The sequence below is a fragment of the Microcebus murinus genome, chromosome 2, assembly GCF_040939455.1.
Source record: "Microcebus murinus isolate Inina chromosome 2, M.murinus_Inina_mat1.0, whole genome shotgun sequence".
NCBI lineage: Eukaryota > Metazoa > Chordata > Mammalia > Primates > Cheirogaleidae > Microcebus > Microcebus murinus.
The window spans coordinates 33,384,372-33,400,524 of record NC_134105.1 but is presented as its reverse complement, the minus strand read 5'-3'; the positions used below and the strand labels follow the sequence as shown (position 1 = coordinate 33,400,524).

The 16,153-nt window shown below is 50.3% G+C and overlaps 1 protein-coding gene across 3 annotated transcripts in view; it reads right to left on the bottom strand.

The window, feature by feature from the left end:
• The window catches only part of RNF220 (ring finger protein 220), a 214,544-nt gene that overhangs the window by 17,651 nt on the left and 180,740 nt on the right, over positions 1-16,153 (bottom strand). For 2 of the 3 annotated variants that reach the window (XM_075997646.1, XM_075997649.1), the window contains exons 3-5: positions 11,386-11,431; positions 7,919-8,020; positions 1,866-1,908 (exon numbers count right to left, since the gene is read on the bottom strand). In XM_075997646.1, the coding sequence (XP_075853761.1) occupies positions 1,866-1,908; positions 7,919-8,020; positions 11,386-11,431 (191 nt within the window). Of the gene's footprint in view, positions 1-1,865; positions 1,909-2,042; positions 2,316-7,918; positions 8,021-11,385; positions 11,432-16,153 lie in introns of those variants that run through there. The other variant, XM_075997656.1, reaches the window with a different exon arrangement.

The window sequence follows — 16,153 nt, the reverse complement described above, 5'->3', positions numbered from 1 at the left end:
GATAGGATACTAGGCTAGAATGCTCTCCTGTTCCAAGGGTCCCTCAGATTGAGTGGCATCCACAAAGATTGATCCCAATGAGTGTGCTAGGGCTCCAACTCCTCCTGCTTATTGTGGGTCTGAGTGAGAGAACTACTCCAACTCCAAAACATAGAGGCTCTAGAAAGACCCAAACCAAAAGGAAAGCCACCATCCCACCAGAATTGAGCATGGAGTTTGAGAAACCCTGGTCTATGGCACATCTCTCCAATTTCCTGTGTTTTCACTATAATAGACATGCCTATATTCTGGTGCTCTACTTGACTTTGCAGACAAAGATACAGATCCCTTCACTTTGGTTGTCCTTAACCCTTGGATTCTCAGCCTTGACACTCTAGAGCCAGGGCTCTAGATGGAGAAGGTATGTGAGACATCAGAAATGCACTGAGCAAGGAACCCTGAGAATTCTAGGAGCCTAGTATGGAGCAGTGTGTCAACACAAAGGTTCCTCACTTACCTTGCCCAGAGTCCAAGGGAGTGTCTTCCTAGGTAACAAGGGATTGTCCAACGATTAAATAAGGAAATGAATGTCATAGAACGGTCAAGTAGGGTACAATATTGGATGCTGTCCTTGCCCAGGACACCTAAGCCAACAGATGATCCCTTGTAGTCCCAGGAAAGCACCTTGATGGACTGGGCTCCATTAGGAAATTCTCAGATAAGCAAGACAGGTTTGGTTTTTCCCTTGCCATTCATCTTCTCGGTCTTGAATGAAACTTACTAAAGTGTGACTGGGTAAGTTTTATTTTCCACTCAGAGGTTACCTCTGAGTAAGGAGAGCCAAAGCCTTTGCCAAGGAGGTAGCATGGCATTATTGGAGAAGCACAGGTTTGGTGGGAAATGAAGTTCAGATCATACATGACTCAGTTACATCTCAGCTATGTGATTTTAAACGAATCACTTTTACATCTCAGAGCCTCAGTTTCCTTCTTTACAAAAGGTGTGTAAGACTTTTCTCTCAGAGGGTGTTATGAGAATGGTACTTAACATGGTGTCAGCCCATCGTAAATGTTCTCCCTTTTCCAGACTGGGGCTTGGCCTGGCAGAAACCAAGCTTCTGCAGAAACCAAGTTATAAGAGTTGGGGATCTTGAATGCCCATGGCCTCATTCACTTCCCAGATGGTCTAGAGACCCTAAACCCCTATAGCCAACCCCCAGATACCACACCCCAGTCAGCACAAAAAGCTAGGATCATTCAATTGTGTTCAGGAAACAGGAATGCTCCAGAGGTTTGAATCCGAAAGGGGGGCTGCCAGGTAGTGCATACACGGCTTGCTTTCAGAGAAGGCCTCTAAGAGCTGTCGAGCCCACGCTGATCACTTTTGTGAAATGTGGGCCGACTGATAACTCAAAGAGCCCTGGGATGAGTTAGTTCCTGTTGCCGTGGGAACTCCAGATCTCACTGCATTGTCAAGTCTCAGCAGAGAGGCTGTATTCACACTACTGGGCACTGATTAAAAACTGGAAGAAAAACATTCTCAGCGCCCTGCCGGCTTGTATAGTGAGGTCCCAGCAGTTTGCAAATTCAAAGCTGAGCTCTCGAGTAGAATTGTGTAGCTTGTTCCTCATTCTCCAGCACTTATTGCCCCCCAGGGTTCTTCAAGGCCTTTAGAGAGGTTTGGGCAAGAGCTGGGAACCATACCTCCATTAGACAGACGGGGAAACTGAGGGTGGCAGCCTTGGTTTGCACATACTCAAGCGCTGTGACTGCGAAGAAGCCAATGGTCCCCAAAGTCGAAGAGACCCAGGCAAACCAGGAGCTGCAGGCAGTGAGGGAGGGAGGAGGCCGGGGGTGGGGCGGAGGGAGGGGCCGGGCAGGACTCACCATTCAGTCTGGTCTGCCGGTTGGCTCGCACTCGCAGGAAGGTCTGGGAGAAGATCGCGGGCAGATGCAAAAAAAGAGAACAGAGCGTCAGTCGCGGCCTGGAGTCCTGGCCCCCGCCCCCGCCCCAGACCCCCGACAAGGCCTGCCCCGCCCCGAACAGCCCGTAAACAAACCTACTTCCTCCCTCCCGCCGGCCCCCCTGCTCCGCCGGCCGCTCCGGGCCCTCGGCATAGCCGCCGGGGGCTACTCTAACGGGACCCCCTGGCCGCCGCGCGGTGCCGCCCCAGCCCCGGCCTCCGTCGCTCCGGGCCCCAGGGCCGCCCGGCCGGCGAGGGCGGCGATGCGGGCGGATTCCCCCCGGCTGCCCGGCGGCGGCGGCACTTCAGCTCCCAGCGGCGGCGGCGGCCATGTTGGCCCTGATCACGTGATCCGCCGCCGCGCGCTAAGGGTGAAAGTTCACGATGGGGGTGGGGGCGGCCGGACCGGGACCAGGAAACCGCGGCTTGTACTCCTGTAGCTAGCAGCTGGGGCCGTCCCTGGGTACCTCCCACCGCCGGTAAAGCCTACCCAACCCGGATTTAGCGGCTACAAGGTCCTTCCACCGGCCTCCTCTCAGTGCCGGGCTTCTTAAGCCCCACACACCAGCCCCGGCTCCCGCATCCGCCTCTCGCGCGGCTGTCTTGGGGTAGCGGCGCCGAGGTGGGCGCTTTGTCGGAATTCCCAATTGTCCTTGGGCAATCCCACCGCATGCTCCTAACAGTCGCCCCCACCCTCAGCCTTTGGCCCATGCCCTGTAATAACTTGAGGATTCCCAACATGCCAGCTACGTGCTGGACATCCTCTGGAGCTCCCAAAGGTACTGCATGCCCACATGGCCAACACTGAACTCAACATGTCCCAAACAGACGCCTTCCTGGGTTCCCAGTTCATAAGGGGAGACCACCATCTACTCAGGTGTGCCCTCACAAGAAATTTAAGAGTTGCCTTTGACCCCACCCTCTCCAGCCCTCACAGTCAATCCTCTAGATCCTGGAAGTCTACGTTTAAAGATCTCTTAAACTTCTTCATCTCCTCTGTTTAACTCCTACCCATCCTTCCAGGCTTAATTGAAAAATAGCTTTGCTTCCAGTAAGATTATTTCCATCTTTGTACCCTCATTGTGGCCTGTATAAATTTGTATCACTGGCTGACAACTCCTGGGTTGGGGCCATGTGTGAGTTGTTTGGGTGAATCTTGAGCCGGGTATGGTGCTTGGCATAGGCAAGTCATCCCTGAGTGTTTCCCAAACGGCTATACCTACCTTGGTTGTCCTTGTTCTAGTTCCTAATCTTACAAGCTCTCTAAGTTTCCAGCAGCCTCCCATCTGGTTTCCAGCTTCTTTCCCTGCAACCCATCCTCCACACTACACACAGCGTCATCTTTCTATTGTACGAAATTAACCCTGTTTCCCCCTTCTTTAAATCCTTCATTGCTTTTCCACTGAGATTGCAACATGGCATACAGGCCTGCCCTACCTTGCCTTGTCTGCTTCTCCAGACTCTTCTACCACTCCTACTCTCAGCTTTGCAGAACTAATTGTAGCTCCCTGAGCACTCCATGCTCTATACTCTGGGCCAGGCATCTTCCATGCTCCCCAGTAGTCCCTGCTTGGTTAACTTGTTCATCCTTCTGGTCTCTGGCAAAGCTTTATTTCCCCCTGCAATACTGGGTTTGTTGCCTCCTTGAGTTACACAGTTCCATGGCTTTCCTCTGATCATGTATCCCTATGATCATGTATATTTTGATTATTTACATATCTGTCCCTTTTACTTGGGAGGTCATCTCTAGCTATTTACCCAGCACAGGGTCTAGCATGAAGGAGTTATCAGTGGGAAGGGGAGGAGGATCAGTGGGAAGGGGAGCCCCGAGCCCAGTGCAGGGCTGGCAAACAATCTAGGATTCAGGGCAGAGAGACTCAAGTTCAAATCCTGACCCTGTTACTCATAATTTATGTGTTCTTAGAAAAAGTCATTCCCCTCTCTAGGCCTGTTTCCCTAGTAATAAATTGGGGGCAATGAATCCTGGCTTGTACAGTTGCTATGAGGTTTAAGTGAGGTAATGGTTAAGAAGGTTAGTTACTTAGGCTAAGCAAATGGGAATTCAAACTAGAAACCAATACCCCCTGCTTTCAGGGCCTAGTTCAATGATTTTTTACAATTTTTAAATTTAGAAGCTTTTTTAGAGATAGGGTCTGCCTCTGTCACCCAGGCTGGAGTGCATTGGAGATCATAGTTCACTGCAGCCTCAAATTCCTGGGCTCAAGGGATTCTTCTGTCTCAGCCTACTGAGTAGCTGGGATTATCGATGTGTACCATGACACCCAGTTTAATTTTTAAATGTTTTCTTAGTGACAGGGGCCTTGCTGTGTTGTCTGGGCTGGTCTTAAACTCCTAGCCTCAAGTGATCCTCCTGCTTCAGCCTCCCAAAGTGCTGGAATTACAAGTGTGAGACACCGCACCCGGCCTCAATGATTTTTAAAATCCAGCGTAACTGAATAGCTACTACATGCCAGGCATTATGTAAAGTGCAGCAGGTGGGATACCCAGCTAATCCCTGGGTTACTTTCCAGCTCCATCTCTTACCAACTTTCCTTGCATTCTACTTTCTAAAACTGACCTGCTAGCAGTTCCCCAAACACATCATTCTGTTTTACCTCTGTGTTCTTTGCACATAGTGTTTCCTTTATCTAGAATACTCTTCTTCCTTGTCCACCCAAGTGAACTCCTACTTCTCCTCTGGAACCCTGTTCAGTCATTACCTCCTCTGTGAAGCTTGCTCTGATTTTCTTCTCCTTCCACTGTGCTGTCTTAGAAAATTATTTATATCCTTGTCATAGTGCTTAAAACACTGGGCTGTAATTATTTATTTGGAAGTCTAACCTCTTAAAGGCAAGGGCACTAGGCTCAGTGAGTATTAGATAAATGTATGAGTAAAGGAAGGATAAAACAAGGTCCTTGCCTTGGAGAAACTCCAAGTCTAGTGAAGGAGTCAGAGTCGTTGGTATAGATTAAATATGGCCACAATTTTTTTGCAGCTTCTCCTATCAAGAGCTTCATTTTTCTCATCCTTTGGTTATGGGCTAGCTTTGTGGCTTGCTTTGCCTAAAAGAAAATGGTGGAAGTGATGTGCAAGATCCAGAGTCTAGGCCTCAAGAGGCCTTACACCTTTGGCCTTCACCCTCTTGGTGTGATACTGCCCTGAGACAGCTAAGTACGGAAGCCATCTAACCTACTGGAGGATGAGAGCCCACATGGAAGAGAACCAAGGTACTCCAATTTTCCAGACATGTGGTGAGGCCATTTTGGACTTTCCAGCCCAGCCATTCCTCCAGCTGAATGAGCTGCACGAATGAGGCAATGCACAATCAACCCACTGAATCATAAGAAATAATAGATTGTGTTAAGCCACCAAGTTTGGGGATGAATTGTTACACATAAGTAGATACCTGAAAAATACCTAAACAGATGATCACAACATAGGGTGATGAGACAATATCAGGGACACACAAGGGTTGTGAGAAGAGAGAGCTAGGGATAGCTAATCCAGAAAGGCTTCCTGGAGGAGATAATATTTGGGCAGGATATTGATGGATAAATAGAAATTTGATGTGGTGGGGTTAAATACTCCTGTTAGAAGAAATAGCATGTGTAAAGACATGGAGGCAAGAAAATAGTGGTATATCCAGGGAGTGGTTAGCATTAATTCAATGAGCATGGCCCGTAGGATTCATGGAGGGCAGTATTAGGCATAGAAGCTTGAAATACAGGTTGAATACAGGTTGACAAGGAGCTTGAGCTTTATGTTGTAAGACGTAACCTAATTGATTTGTCCTTTAGGAGGTGTACTTAGAGTCTAGAGCAGGGTCTTGGGTCTTAATCTGGGCTCAAAAGACTTCTAAGGGGTACCTGGATAGGTTTTAGAGGTTTCCTAACCTCCTGAAGTTGTATGTAAAATACTGTATGCGAATGTGTGTGTGTGCATGTGTTGTTTGTGTATGTGGACAAAATATATGTATTTTTTTTAGGCAAATGTGTCCATACCTTTCCTCATATTCTCTAGAGCTGCAGCCCTCAACCCCTGGGCTGCGGACTGATACTGGGTCCGTGGCCTGTTAGGAACTGGGCTGCACAGCAGGAAGTGAGCAGAGGGCGAGTGAGTAAAGGATCATCTTTATTTACAGCTGCTCCCCATCTCTTACATCACCATATAAGCTCTACCTCCTGTTAGATCAGCTGCTGCATTAGATTGTCACAGGAGTGCAAACCCTACTGTAAACTGTGCATGTGAGGGATCTAGGTTGCACACTCCTTTTTTTTTTTTGACTTCATTAATTCAGCCAATAGGTTGCACACTCCTTATGAGACTCTATCCTGATGATCTGAGGTGGAGCTGAGGCAGTGATGCTGGGGAGCGCTGGGGAATGGCTGCAAATTCAGATTATCATTAGCAGAGAGGTTTGACTGCACGATAAATGTAATGTGAATGAATCATCTCAAAAACATCCCCCCCTGCCACCCCAAGTCCGTGGAAAAATTGTCTTTCATGAAACTGGTCCCTGGTGCCAAAAATTTGAGGACCACTGCTCTAGAGAATAAGGAAATACCAGCATTTTAGGGGTAGGAATGGGGTCCAGGGAATTGAGGCAGTTTTTGCTGGATGCTTATTCTTTTCCTAGTTCAACATATGGGGAGGCTGATGCTGTGGGTAGAGAGGATGGGCCCCTGAAGGCAAGGCTCTGTCTATCCTTTTGCACTAGTACTCTCTAGTACAGAGCTTTGTCATTGTTCTGTCTCAGACCAGAGTTTCTCCACCTTGACCAGTGTTATCTGGATCAGGGCAATGTCTCCCAAGGGTTCATGAGAGAAAGAATCCTTCCCCAGTGCCGGCACTTCAGGCTACGCAGTTTGAGTCCTATATAAAGGCATCCAGCGGAGACTTGTTCTGCCTACACTTGGCACTCTACTCTCCAAGCTCTGCACCCTAAGGACAGGCTGTGTCAGCTGGGAGGAAAGGGGGCCAGAGAGAACACCTTTCTCTAGTTCCAGCCAAGACCTTGTGTATGCCAGCAGGGACCCTGGTTCTCTGCCTCAGCTTATAGGTCCCTGCTGCCCTGTCTTTCCATATCACACCAGGGCTGTTTTCCCCTTTTTACACTGGGGCTCCCTGAGAAGCCCTTTTGCCAATTAGACAAATGTTCTTTGGAGCAGGACCCAAGGAACTTGGGAACCTTTCATCTGACAGGTTCCCAAAGGCAGGGCTCTGCCTCTCCTCAGACAAAAGTTTCTGGGGGAAGGTCTTTGTCCTTCTTGTCACAAAGCATCCATTTATAGCTAAGATGTTATCCTTAGGCCCTTCCTCCTGCTCTGATCTTTTAGGACTGTATGATTACTTTCTTTCTGTTTGCCTAAGACACGAGCAATGTCTGTCTATCTGGGCGTGATACCAAAGTTTGGCAGGACTGAATGGTTATTCTCTTAAGGCAGGGGTCCTCAAATTTTTTAAATAGGGGGCCAGTTCACTGTTCCTCAGACCATTGGAGGGCCGGACTATAGTTTAAAAAAAACTATGAACAAATTCCTATGCACGCTGCACATATCTTATTTTGAAGTAAAAAACAAACGGGCAAAAACACCCGCATGTGGCCCGTGGGCCGTAGTTTGAGGACGCCTGACTTAAGGGATCCTGCTTTTGAAGTCTGAAATCATCAGGTGTTTCTGGGCTATGTCAAACTCCGTAGGATACTTTCTGATGGATTGGATGCTTCAGATGTGCTCAGAGTCCACCAGAGCCCAGGTGACCTTGGCACCTCTCCCTAAAATCCATCTATTTAAGGCCCATTCCCTGACACCTATGCCTTCTGAGTTCATGTAGGAGCCCTAGACACAGAGGGAATCACACACAGTTCAGGCCTCTCCTCTGGCCTGCCAAAGAGGGGAAGAGTTAGCCCAGGCATGCCTTGCATCACTCACCCAGGTAGGCTTACTTCTCATGGCCACCCACCATACCCTCCTCACCTGGTATCTATCTGAGTGGTGCAGGTCATCAGTGGCAGAAGAGTGCGGTGACGCTGTTGGAGACTCTCCTTCCCTCTTGATGGAAGCAGACAACAGGAGAGACTGGAAGAAGAAATAAGGACATGTGGCCTCAGGCTGAATATGTATAGTCACTCCCTAGAATTCCCAGTTCTGGAGAGCTTTGGGGAGGTAGGCAAAGAGAAGGAGTGCAGAGGGACAGAGGACCACTCTTGAGATTCTGAAGGCATGAGCTCAAGTCCCGGGAATGTGGTTGTGGGAGAGGGTAGCTTGATTTTAGGGATGGGCAGAAACCCCCTGAGGGAATCTAGACCTCCTGAGCCCCTGCTTAGGCTAATCTCTGCCCCAGTGGGCTGAGACTATACATGCTTTGTTCTCCTTTAGAGAGCAGAGACTCTGGGACCTCTATGAAGGGTTGGGGGTAAAGCCACATACCCGCCACCCTGCCTGCCCCTAATACAGGCTGATGGCAGCCTTGCTATGGAGACAGTAAATTAAATAATATGTATGAGTTTCTCACGAGCAGCTAGGGATGTACGCTGGTCCATTTATCCCTGTGCTATGGCGATGACCCCAGCACAAATCCCAGCAAAACTAATCCCCCCATGTCAATCCTGCACGGCCTCTTCTACATATGCCCGCAGTTTAGATTAATAAACTGTCTGCTTGAAATTGTGTGTAAGCACCACAATTCTAAATACCACATGGCACGTTCTGCCTGAGCGCCAGCTCTTGCCAAGGCCTGTTCAGCAGCAAACTGGGGCCGGGAGGCCTGAAAGCAATCCATATTTCCTCCCCCAACCTGCCCCAGCCTGCACAGCTCTGAGCCGGAAGCACACAATTCCCTAGGAGTCCTCCCCAGCCTAGAAAACCATGCCAAATCGTCAGTGACAGCCCAAAGAAAGCAATTTGGGAAAGATGAAGCAGCCATTTATCCTTCATCTCCAACTGAGCCTTAGGATGTGACCCGCATGCAGTGGCCATGCTGCATATCCTCAGGCAAGGGCCCTGGGAAGTGAAGGGACAGCTACTGGTCTGGAAGGGCTCCCTGATGTGCGCATGTCCCAGGAGCTGGAGGAGGAAAGAGGCACTGGAAAAGGCCTGGGTCCTACTTGGAGATCCTTCTTCACCAACCCAAGCCCAGTGGGAGGCCTAGCTGGTGAATTAGCCCCCAGCTCAGAAAGGAGGTGCTCTCAGGAAATGGCCTGCTCCCTCGCTGGTCCCATAGAAGATACTGAGGAGGGGGAACGGTGCGGGTTCTCCCCACCCCGTGAGAAAGCTCATGCCTGTGTGCTCTCTCTTTCTCTCTCAATCACTCTAGGTTAGAAACCCTAAGAGGCCTCAGCATTACACCTGGGGCAAGCGGAATAAAAAAAGGTCACTGGCGCTTTTTAAACATGGACCAAAAAGCAGTAAAATGTGTTTTGAAAAAAAAATCCCAGCATTAAATCATGACTTTTTGCCTGGCTCTTCGCCTCATTAAAAGTGGCCTTTTGGAAGGTAAAATTATCATTGTAAGCGATAAGATCTTTAAGAAAATAATTCACGGCTTCTTCACCCTTTAATATGATAGCCGCCACCGGCTAATTTTTTTCTTAATGGCAACGAGGCCATCAATCTTGTCTAAGGCCCCCTTGTCCTCTCCTCCTCCTCCTCCTCCTCCCTCCCTCCTTCTCCCTGTCCTCTCAGTCTCTTGCTTGAGACTTCTACCTCCAGCCCCTTCTACCCATGACCTGCTTCCCTAAAGCCTAGGTCAAGGCAGAGGGTAGACCCAGCCCTGTTCAGCTTTGGGGGTGTGAGCATATATCTGAAAGTGAGTAAGCAAGGGTCCCTCATCTCTGTGTCCTATGATCAATATGTCTGTGTCTGTGGTTGCAGGAATCTACATGTTTAAGAGTTCCTATGTGTGTATCTTTGTATGTGGAGAGCTAGGTATGGAGATGGACTGCATCTGTTGGGGGTTTGTCCAAGTCCCCAGCCCTGCCAGCCATGCTCAGGTGTCAGATGTCATGAGTGGTGGTGGCCAGCCTGAAAGCTTGTCCACAACCTTCTTTAACCATACCATTAAATGCTGCAGGCTGGGTACACTCAGTGAGTGTGGCTCCCTTCCTCTGAGTCTACAGACCCCACCTTTTCTTTTTAGGGCTGGAGAGCTTTGCCTCTGTGGCGTGCACCACCCCAAGGCTGGGCTGGGTTCTCTGTTCCTCCTTTCCCAGTTTGCTGCAGTCAATGCATTTTCTGAATGAAGGTACAAAGTCCACTCCCACACTTTGTAAAGGCCTGCAGGGTGTTTGGACCTACCCCAAGGAGGTCATACTCATCACTGTGGCTCCTTTGCCCAAAACTGCTCTCTCAGAGGTCACCAGTGACTTTAAGAATTCTAAGTACAATGGGCCCTTCTCCAGCCTTCCCCTTTCTGACTGCTGGGCACCACATGCATTTTGAAACCTTTCCCTTAGGATCCTAGATACCATGCCATCCTGTGACTGTTCCTGTGTCTCCTGGCCTGCTGTACCTCATCTTGACCCTAAGTGCAGGACTTCCCCGCAGTCTCTTCTTGGCTTTCGCTCTAATCTCTCTGTACATTCTGCCTCACCGATTCCATCCACTCCCAAAGCTTCAGCACTCACTCCTCACTCCCTATAAAAGAGGCTGGAGATTCCTGCCTTTCTGATTATTGTGAAACTTACAAGAAAGGATGGAGCCTTACCCCAAGGTATGGGGAAGGGGATGCTCAGTGAGTGAGGGGCTAGTGTCCCCCCCTCCCATCTCATCCCCTCAAAATCATCACCTCTGGGCAAGCAGTACTAACTGCCTCTGTGGCCCCTTCTGGGGAGTTCTTGGCACAAATTGTGTCATTGTGCTAAGGCCTCTCTGGCTCCTCCTTGGAGCCAGATACTTGCTCTTGACTTTTCCTTTCTTCATCTGATTCTTTTAAGTCTCTAAGTCTCTCTCCAATCATGTTTGTTTAGGGGAGCAGATTGTCTTCCCAAATGAGCCCAGCATCTTTCCTAGCTCCTTGTTGCCCTCAGGACAAAGTACACACACACACACACATACACACACACGCACGCACACACCACACACCATGGTCTAGCTTCTAAGACCTTGCACTGTCTGTCTCGATCTGCATTTCTTTAGTTTTCTTCACCTGCTACAGCTCAACTTTCTCCTTTGAGTCTTCCCAGTCTAGTGTCTAGGTCGCCCACACCCCCCAGGCCGTTCATGGATGACCCTTCTCTGGCTGGAAGAGGAGAAAGTCAGATGAGCACACGCTCACTCACACACAGGCCACACACACACACGTACCAGCCCTAGGCCTCAGGCTGACGTTCAAGCCTTGGAGACAGTTGGGAGTCCGAGAAGAGCTCCTTTTTTTCAGGAGGAACCAGTTCTGGGTGGGTCTAGGTTAGGACAGGCAGGAGGAAAACACATAATTGACCACCTACCTTGGGGGTACCTGGAGCCATGGCATCCTTCAGAAGGGAATTCTTGCTGCCAAGAAAGAAGAGAAGAGGGTGACCATTCTACCTGCTGCCCAGGGCATGCAAGGGTAGGGTAGCAAAAAGACCCCAGAGAGAGAAGGCATAGCCAGCCTAGCCCAGCCCAGCTTAGCCAAGCTCCACCTGGTCCATTCAATCCCAGTGGCACAGCCTAGCTCAGCCTCTTATCAGGGGTCAAGGGCCAGTGCCAGTCACTGGGAGGGAGACACAGACACTAGGCATGGTAGACTCCCCAGTGGATCTGAGGAAAGGGGCTTTACCTGACTCCTGGTATCAGCCCTGAAGATTCTGCCTGTCCTGGAGGCCCCTTCTCCCCACCCCTTGTCCCCAGCCTGCTCTTAGCTGCTATGGGATTGGGGTGATGGAGCTGACATGGCTCTTGTCAATTCTCCCTCCAACATGCTGCAAACTGTGTTAGGCCAGGAATGATCTCCCCCTGATTCAATTTGTCAGCCCCAGGCCCTCCGGCATCGGGTGCAGCAGGCGGGCGGGAGCTGGGCCCTGAAATATGGTGGGCGGCTCAGAGCAGGCGGGGGCTGGGGCGGGAGGTGATGGATGGGCTGTGGGGGAGGCGAGAACTGTGTTTAATAACAAAATTGGTATGCAAGGCCACATCCCGCGCTAAGCATGAGTGATCCAGAGCCACAAAGTATTACAAATCCCCGCTAAACAGATGCTGACAATGGAACAAGACGTATCAAATCAGATCCACTTCAGAAACATTAATATCCCTGTTCCTGTCCCTCCCTGTCTGCCACCCCCACTACACTCGCCACACCTGTGCTCACACATTCATGTGCGTGCACACACACAGATACAGGCACAGCTGGCCGATAACATGCACAAAGGCAGATGCAGCCCATTCACATAGGTCCTGCATAGACCTACATACAAGGTATACATGTGGAGCACACCCACAGATATATCCAGAATGCACAAGAGACACACATATATCCAAAGCAGAATACACGGGGCACAGAGGGACTTGCTAAGTGTAGACATAGGGAACACCCACAGATGTGCACAGGCACCCACAGGCCAGATAGATACCTCATGTGCAAGTAAAAGCACAGGCAGATTCGGATAAAGATAGTGGCTCTCAGTGGGGATCACGCAGGGGGTTGGCTGTTTGCTTGCCCAGGGGATGTTTGGCAATCTGAGACATTTTTTAATTGTCAAAACTTGGGTTGGGGAAGGGAAGGTTGGTACAGGTATCTAGTGGGTAGAGGATGTTAAACATCCTACAGTGTACTGGACAGCCCCTCACAACAAAGAACGATCTGACCCAGAATGTCAATAGTGCCGAGGTTGAGAAACCCTAGTGTAAAGGCAGATACACGCATATCCATAGACTCTCTATAATCCTGCCAGCAGGCACACAGACACATGCAGTCACACCCGGAGACTCAGACATGCATACAGATGCACAGGACCAGAGTCATATTCCCAGAGACCTGTCCTTAAAGACAGATGCACAACAGCCACACAGGCTGGATGAGAGCTGCGCACGCACACAAGTCCACATAAACACGTGCATAGATACAGACACTATATGTACTGACACACACCCAGACACACATGTACCCACAGATGTAGACACTTATGCACACACACGTACACCAGCACACATCCATCACAGTGCAGAGGCTACCAGGGTCAGCAGCAGAGTGAGGCCAAGGTCTGAGTGTAAACACGGAGCTGTCAGCCAGTCCGATCACATAGTGGGAGCATCACAGCCAGAACAGGTTCTGTTCAATTATATTTTGTTCATAAATGGTGTGTGCCCAGTTCTGATCCAGGCACTGGGGACAGAGAGAGAGCATGGAGATGCTCTCAAAGAGCAACTAGTTTGTGAGTTCATGACTTTTATCATTCCTTCACTCTTTCGTTCACTCAGTAAACAAATACTGACATCACCTTTCTGACTTACAGGTACAGAAGTGAGGCATCTACTGTATACCACTGCACTTAACCCCACCCCAACTGGGATTTGAGTGTTATCTGAGTTGGACCAGGTAAGAGCAGAAAAGGAAGGAATGAACTCTGACTATGCACCACTGTATATGATAGGTACAGGCTTTAATATGTGTTATTTCTAAACTTTACAAAGTTGACTGCCAGGTCAAATGACACTTCTATGTTCTCACACAGTCCGTGGAGGGCTTGAGATTTGAGTTGGTATCTGGCCAAGTCAAAAGTGATGTTTTTTAATTGCCCACACTGCCATGTCAGCTCTATCGCTCCAATCCCATAGCAGCTAAGATACTCAGGCCTTAGGATAGAGGGAAGAACTCTAGTTCTTTTTCTTATCTGCTGGCCGTGTGACTTTGGGGAGGGTCTGCTGACTCTGGGCTTCAGTTTACTCTGCTGGAGAACAGAAATGGGTACCATTCAGGGCCAGAATGTCCAACCTCTCACTTTGCGATCCACTCCTCCGGATCTTTTCCCAGCAATGCTCTTCCCTTGCAATGGATTAGTACTACCTAAGACTCCTTCTCCTCTCTGAGCAAGGGCCCCCTCCCTGCCTTCTCTCCAACAACCTGATCACCTCCAAGTTTTCTTGGCTCCCCAGAGACTGAGGAGTCTACTGCAGGGCCTGCCTTGCAGAAGAGAGGTCTGAGCCCAGGAGCTGTAGGCAGCCTGGCTCCCGCCCAGCCCATCAGCTGTGCCTTCCTGTCCCTCCCTGTTTCCACAGCCCACCCCCAACGATTTCCTCCCTTGCTCAGTCACTCACTGCCTAGTGATCCATGGGTTTTAAATTATAACTGGGACCCAGGAAACGCGTTCCTAAGTACAATATTCATGGGCTGGGCTGACACTTTTAATTAAGGTGATTTACACTGAATTATCCTTGGAAATAAAGAAATGGTGCGCTGCCCGGGAATAAACCATCATCACCAGCCGCCTTTGTAAGTTACACTTCGTTTTAATCTATTTGGGGAATTGTTTATCTAGTTCATTACCCAACCAAACACCGAGGCAGGCCTTAAATAAGGCTTAAGTGGGGGTGGGGGCACTGCCATCTCCACACCCCGCCTCTTCTCCAAGAGCCCAGCCTCCCTCTGGCTTCTTTCAGCCCTTTTAAAGCACTGGCCAGAGACCTGGCTTCCCAGCCCAGAGGCCAGATCTCACAGTGGCTCTGGACTCCCAGAGAAGATCTCTGAGCCCAGGCCCCACCAAGCCAAGCCCCACTTGTAGCTTTGTGCCGTCTCTCTATGCCCCAGCCTCCTTCATCTCTCTGGGTGGAAGCTCCTACGTAAGGGCCACAGGGAAATCTGGGGCCAGTCTCCCTTCAATCTTCAGCCCTCATCTCTCTGTGCCCCTGCGTGTCTCTGCACACATCCAGTCCCGACCCCATCACCATCCCAGAGACATCTTAGGCTTAGCTTGCCCAGAACCCCGTCTGTGGTTCCCTCCTTCCCTCAGACACTTGCTTCTCTGCTGCCACAGCTGTCCCAATCATCCAGGTCAGAAAGCTTCCTCCTGGTAAGCAGCCTAGCTAAGTACTCTGGTTTCTTCCTGCACCTGGTCTCTCATCATTCCCTTTTGTGCATTCCTGCTGCCATTGACACTGTCCTGGGTCAGCCTCACCATCTTTCCCCTAGCCCAGCCCAACCTCCTCACTTGTCCCCCTGCTTCTGCCCCCAAGCTCTACTCCACACTGGCCTCCAGACCCATTCCCCTAAAGCTCATCTCTCTGGTCATGCTCTATCCTGGCTCATGGATGTTCTACCTGCCCCACCTCCTCTAGGACACCCTTCAGCATTGACGGCCCTCCACAATCTGTCCCTGATCTAACTTTGTCCTCTTTGTTCTACCTGGCCAAGTCCTGGGGTCTAATGGAGCCCCTGTGAAGGACTGAGAAGGGGAAGGATAAAGGATGGGGGGAGGAAGGGTGTGTGGGCAAGGCTTCTGGTCTCAAATGGGAAAGTGCTTTGAAAAGTGGCTTTGCCAACAGTTGTTGTGTCTGCTCTTCCTGTGTCTGTGTGCCCATATACATGTGGGAATGACATATGTGGGAAGGTGGTGCTTTCAGGTGTAGTGTGTTTGAGCACATCTCTGTGTGTTGGAATGGGTGTGTGTGTGCACCTGTTTGTGCCTGTGTCTATGAAAACCAGCCAGCCCTAGCTTTGGAGCTGGAAGGTCCCTGCTTCTCTCTGTGAGCCTTTGGGTGCATCTGAAATAGCAGCCTGCTCCCCAGGGGGGGCTGCTCTGTGCAGATGGATTGGGCAGATGGAGGCAGAAGGCAGAATACCAGGCTCATCTTAAAGAGTTCCTCAGGCAGCAACCATGTGGAGGGAGGGACATGTCCCCGTTGATGGAGGGCACCCAGGTGGCAGCAGCCACAGACTCAGAAGCTGACTAGGTTGAGGAAGGGTCAGGAGGGAGGCAAAGGCAGAGGAGGAGAGGGAAGGGGAGAGCTGGAGAGAAAAGAGCCCAGGGGGGAGGAAGGGGAAGAGCAGAGGGGAGAAAGGAGTACTGAGCAAAAGGGAGCAGGGAGAACAGGAGAGCTGGAGGAAGCCTGGGCCACATGCCATGGACTGGGATGCCCTCATTAGGGCTCTGCCCAGAACTCTCTAAGAGATGCACACACAGGCTCTGCCCTCCTGCTGGCCTCAGTTTCCCCATCTGTGAAATGGCTGGTCTGAGGCCCCTCTGTGCCCAGGGAGCTGATGGTGGGGAGGGGAGAGCCCTAGCGTCTCATCTTTCCAAC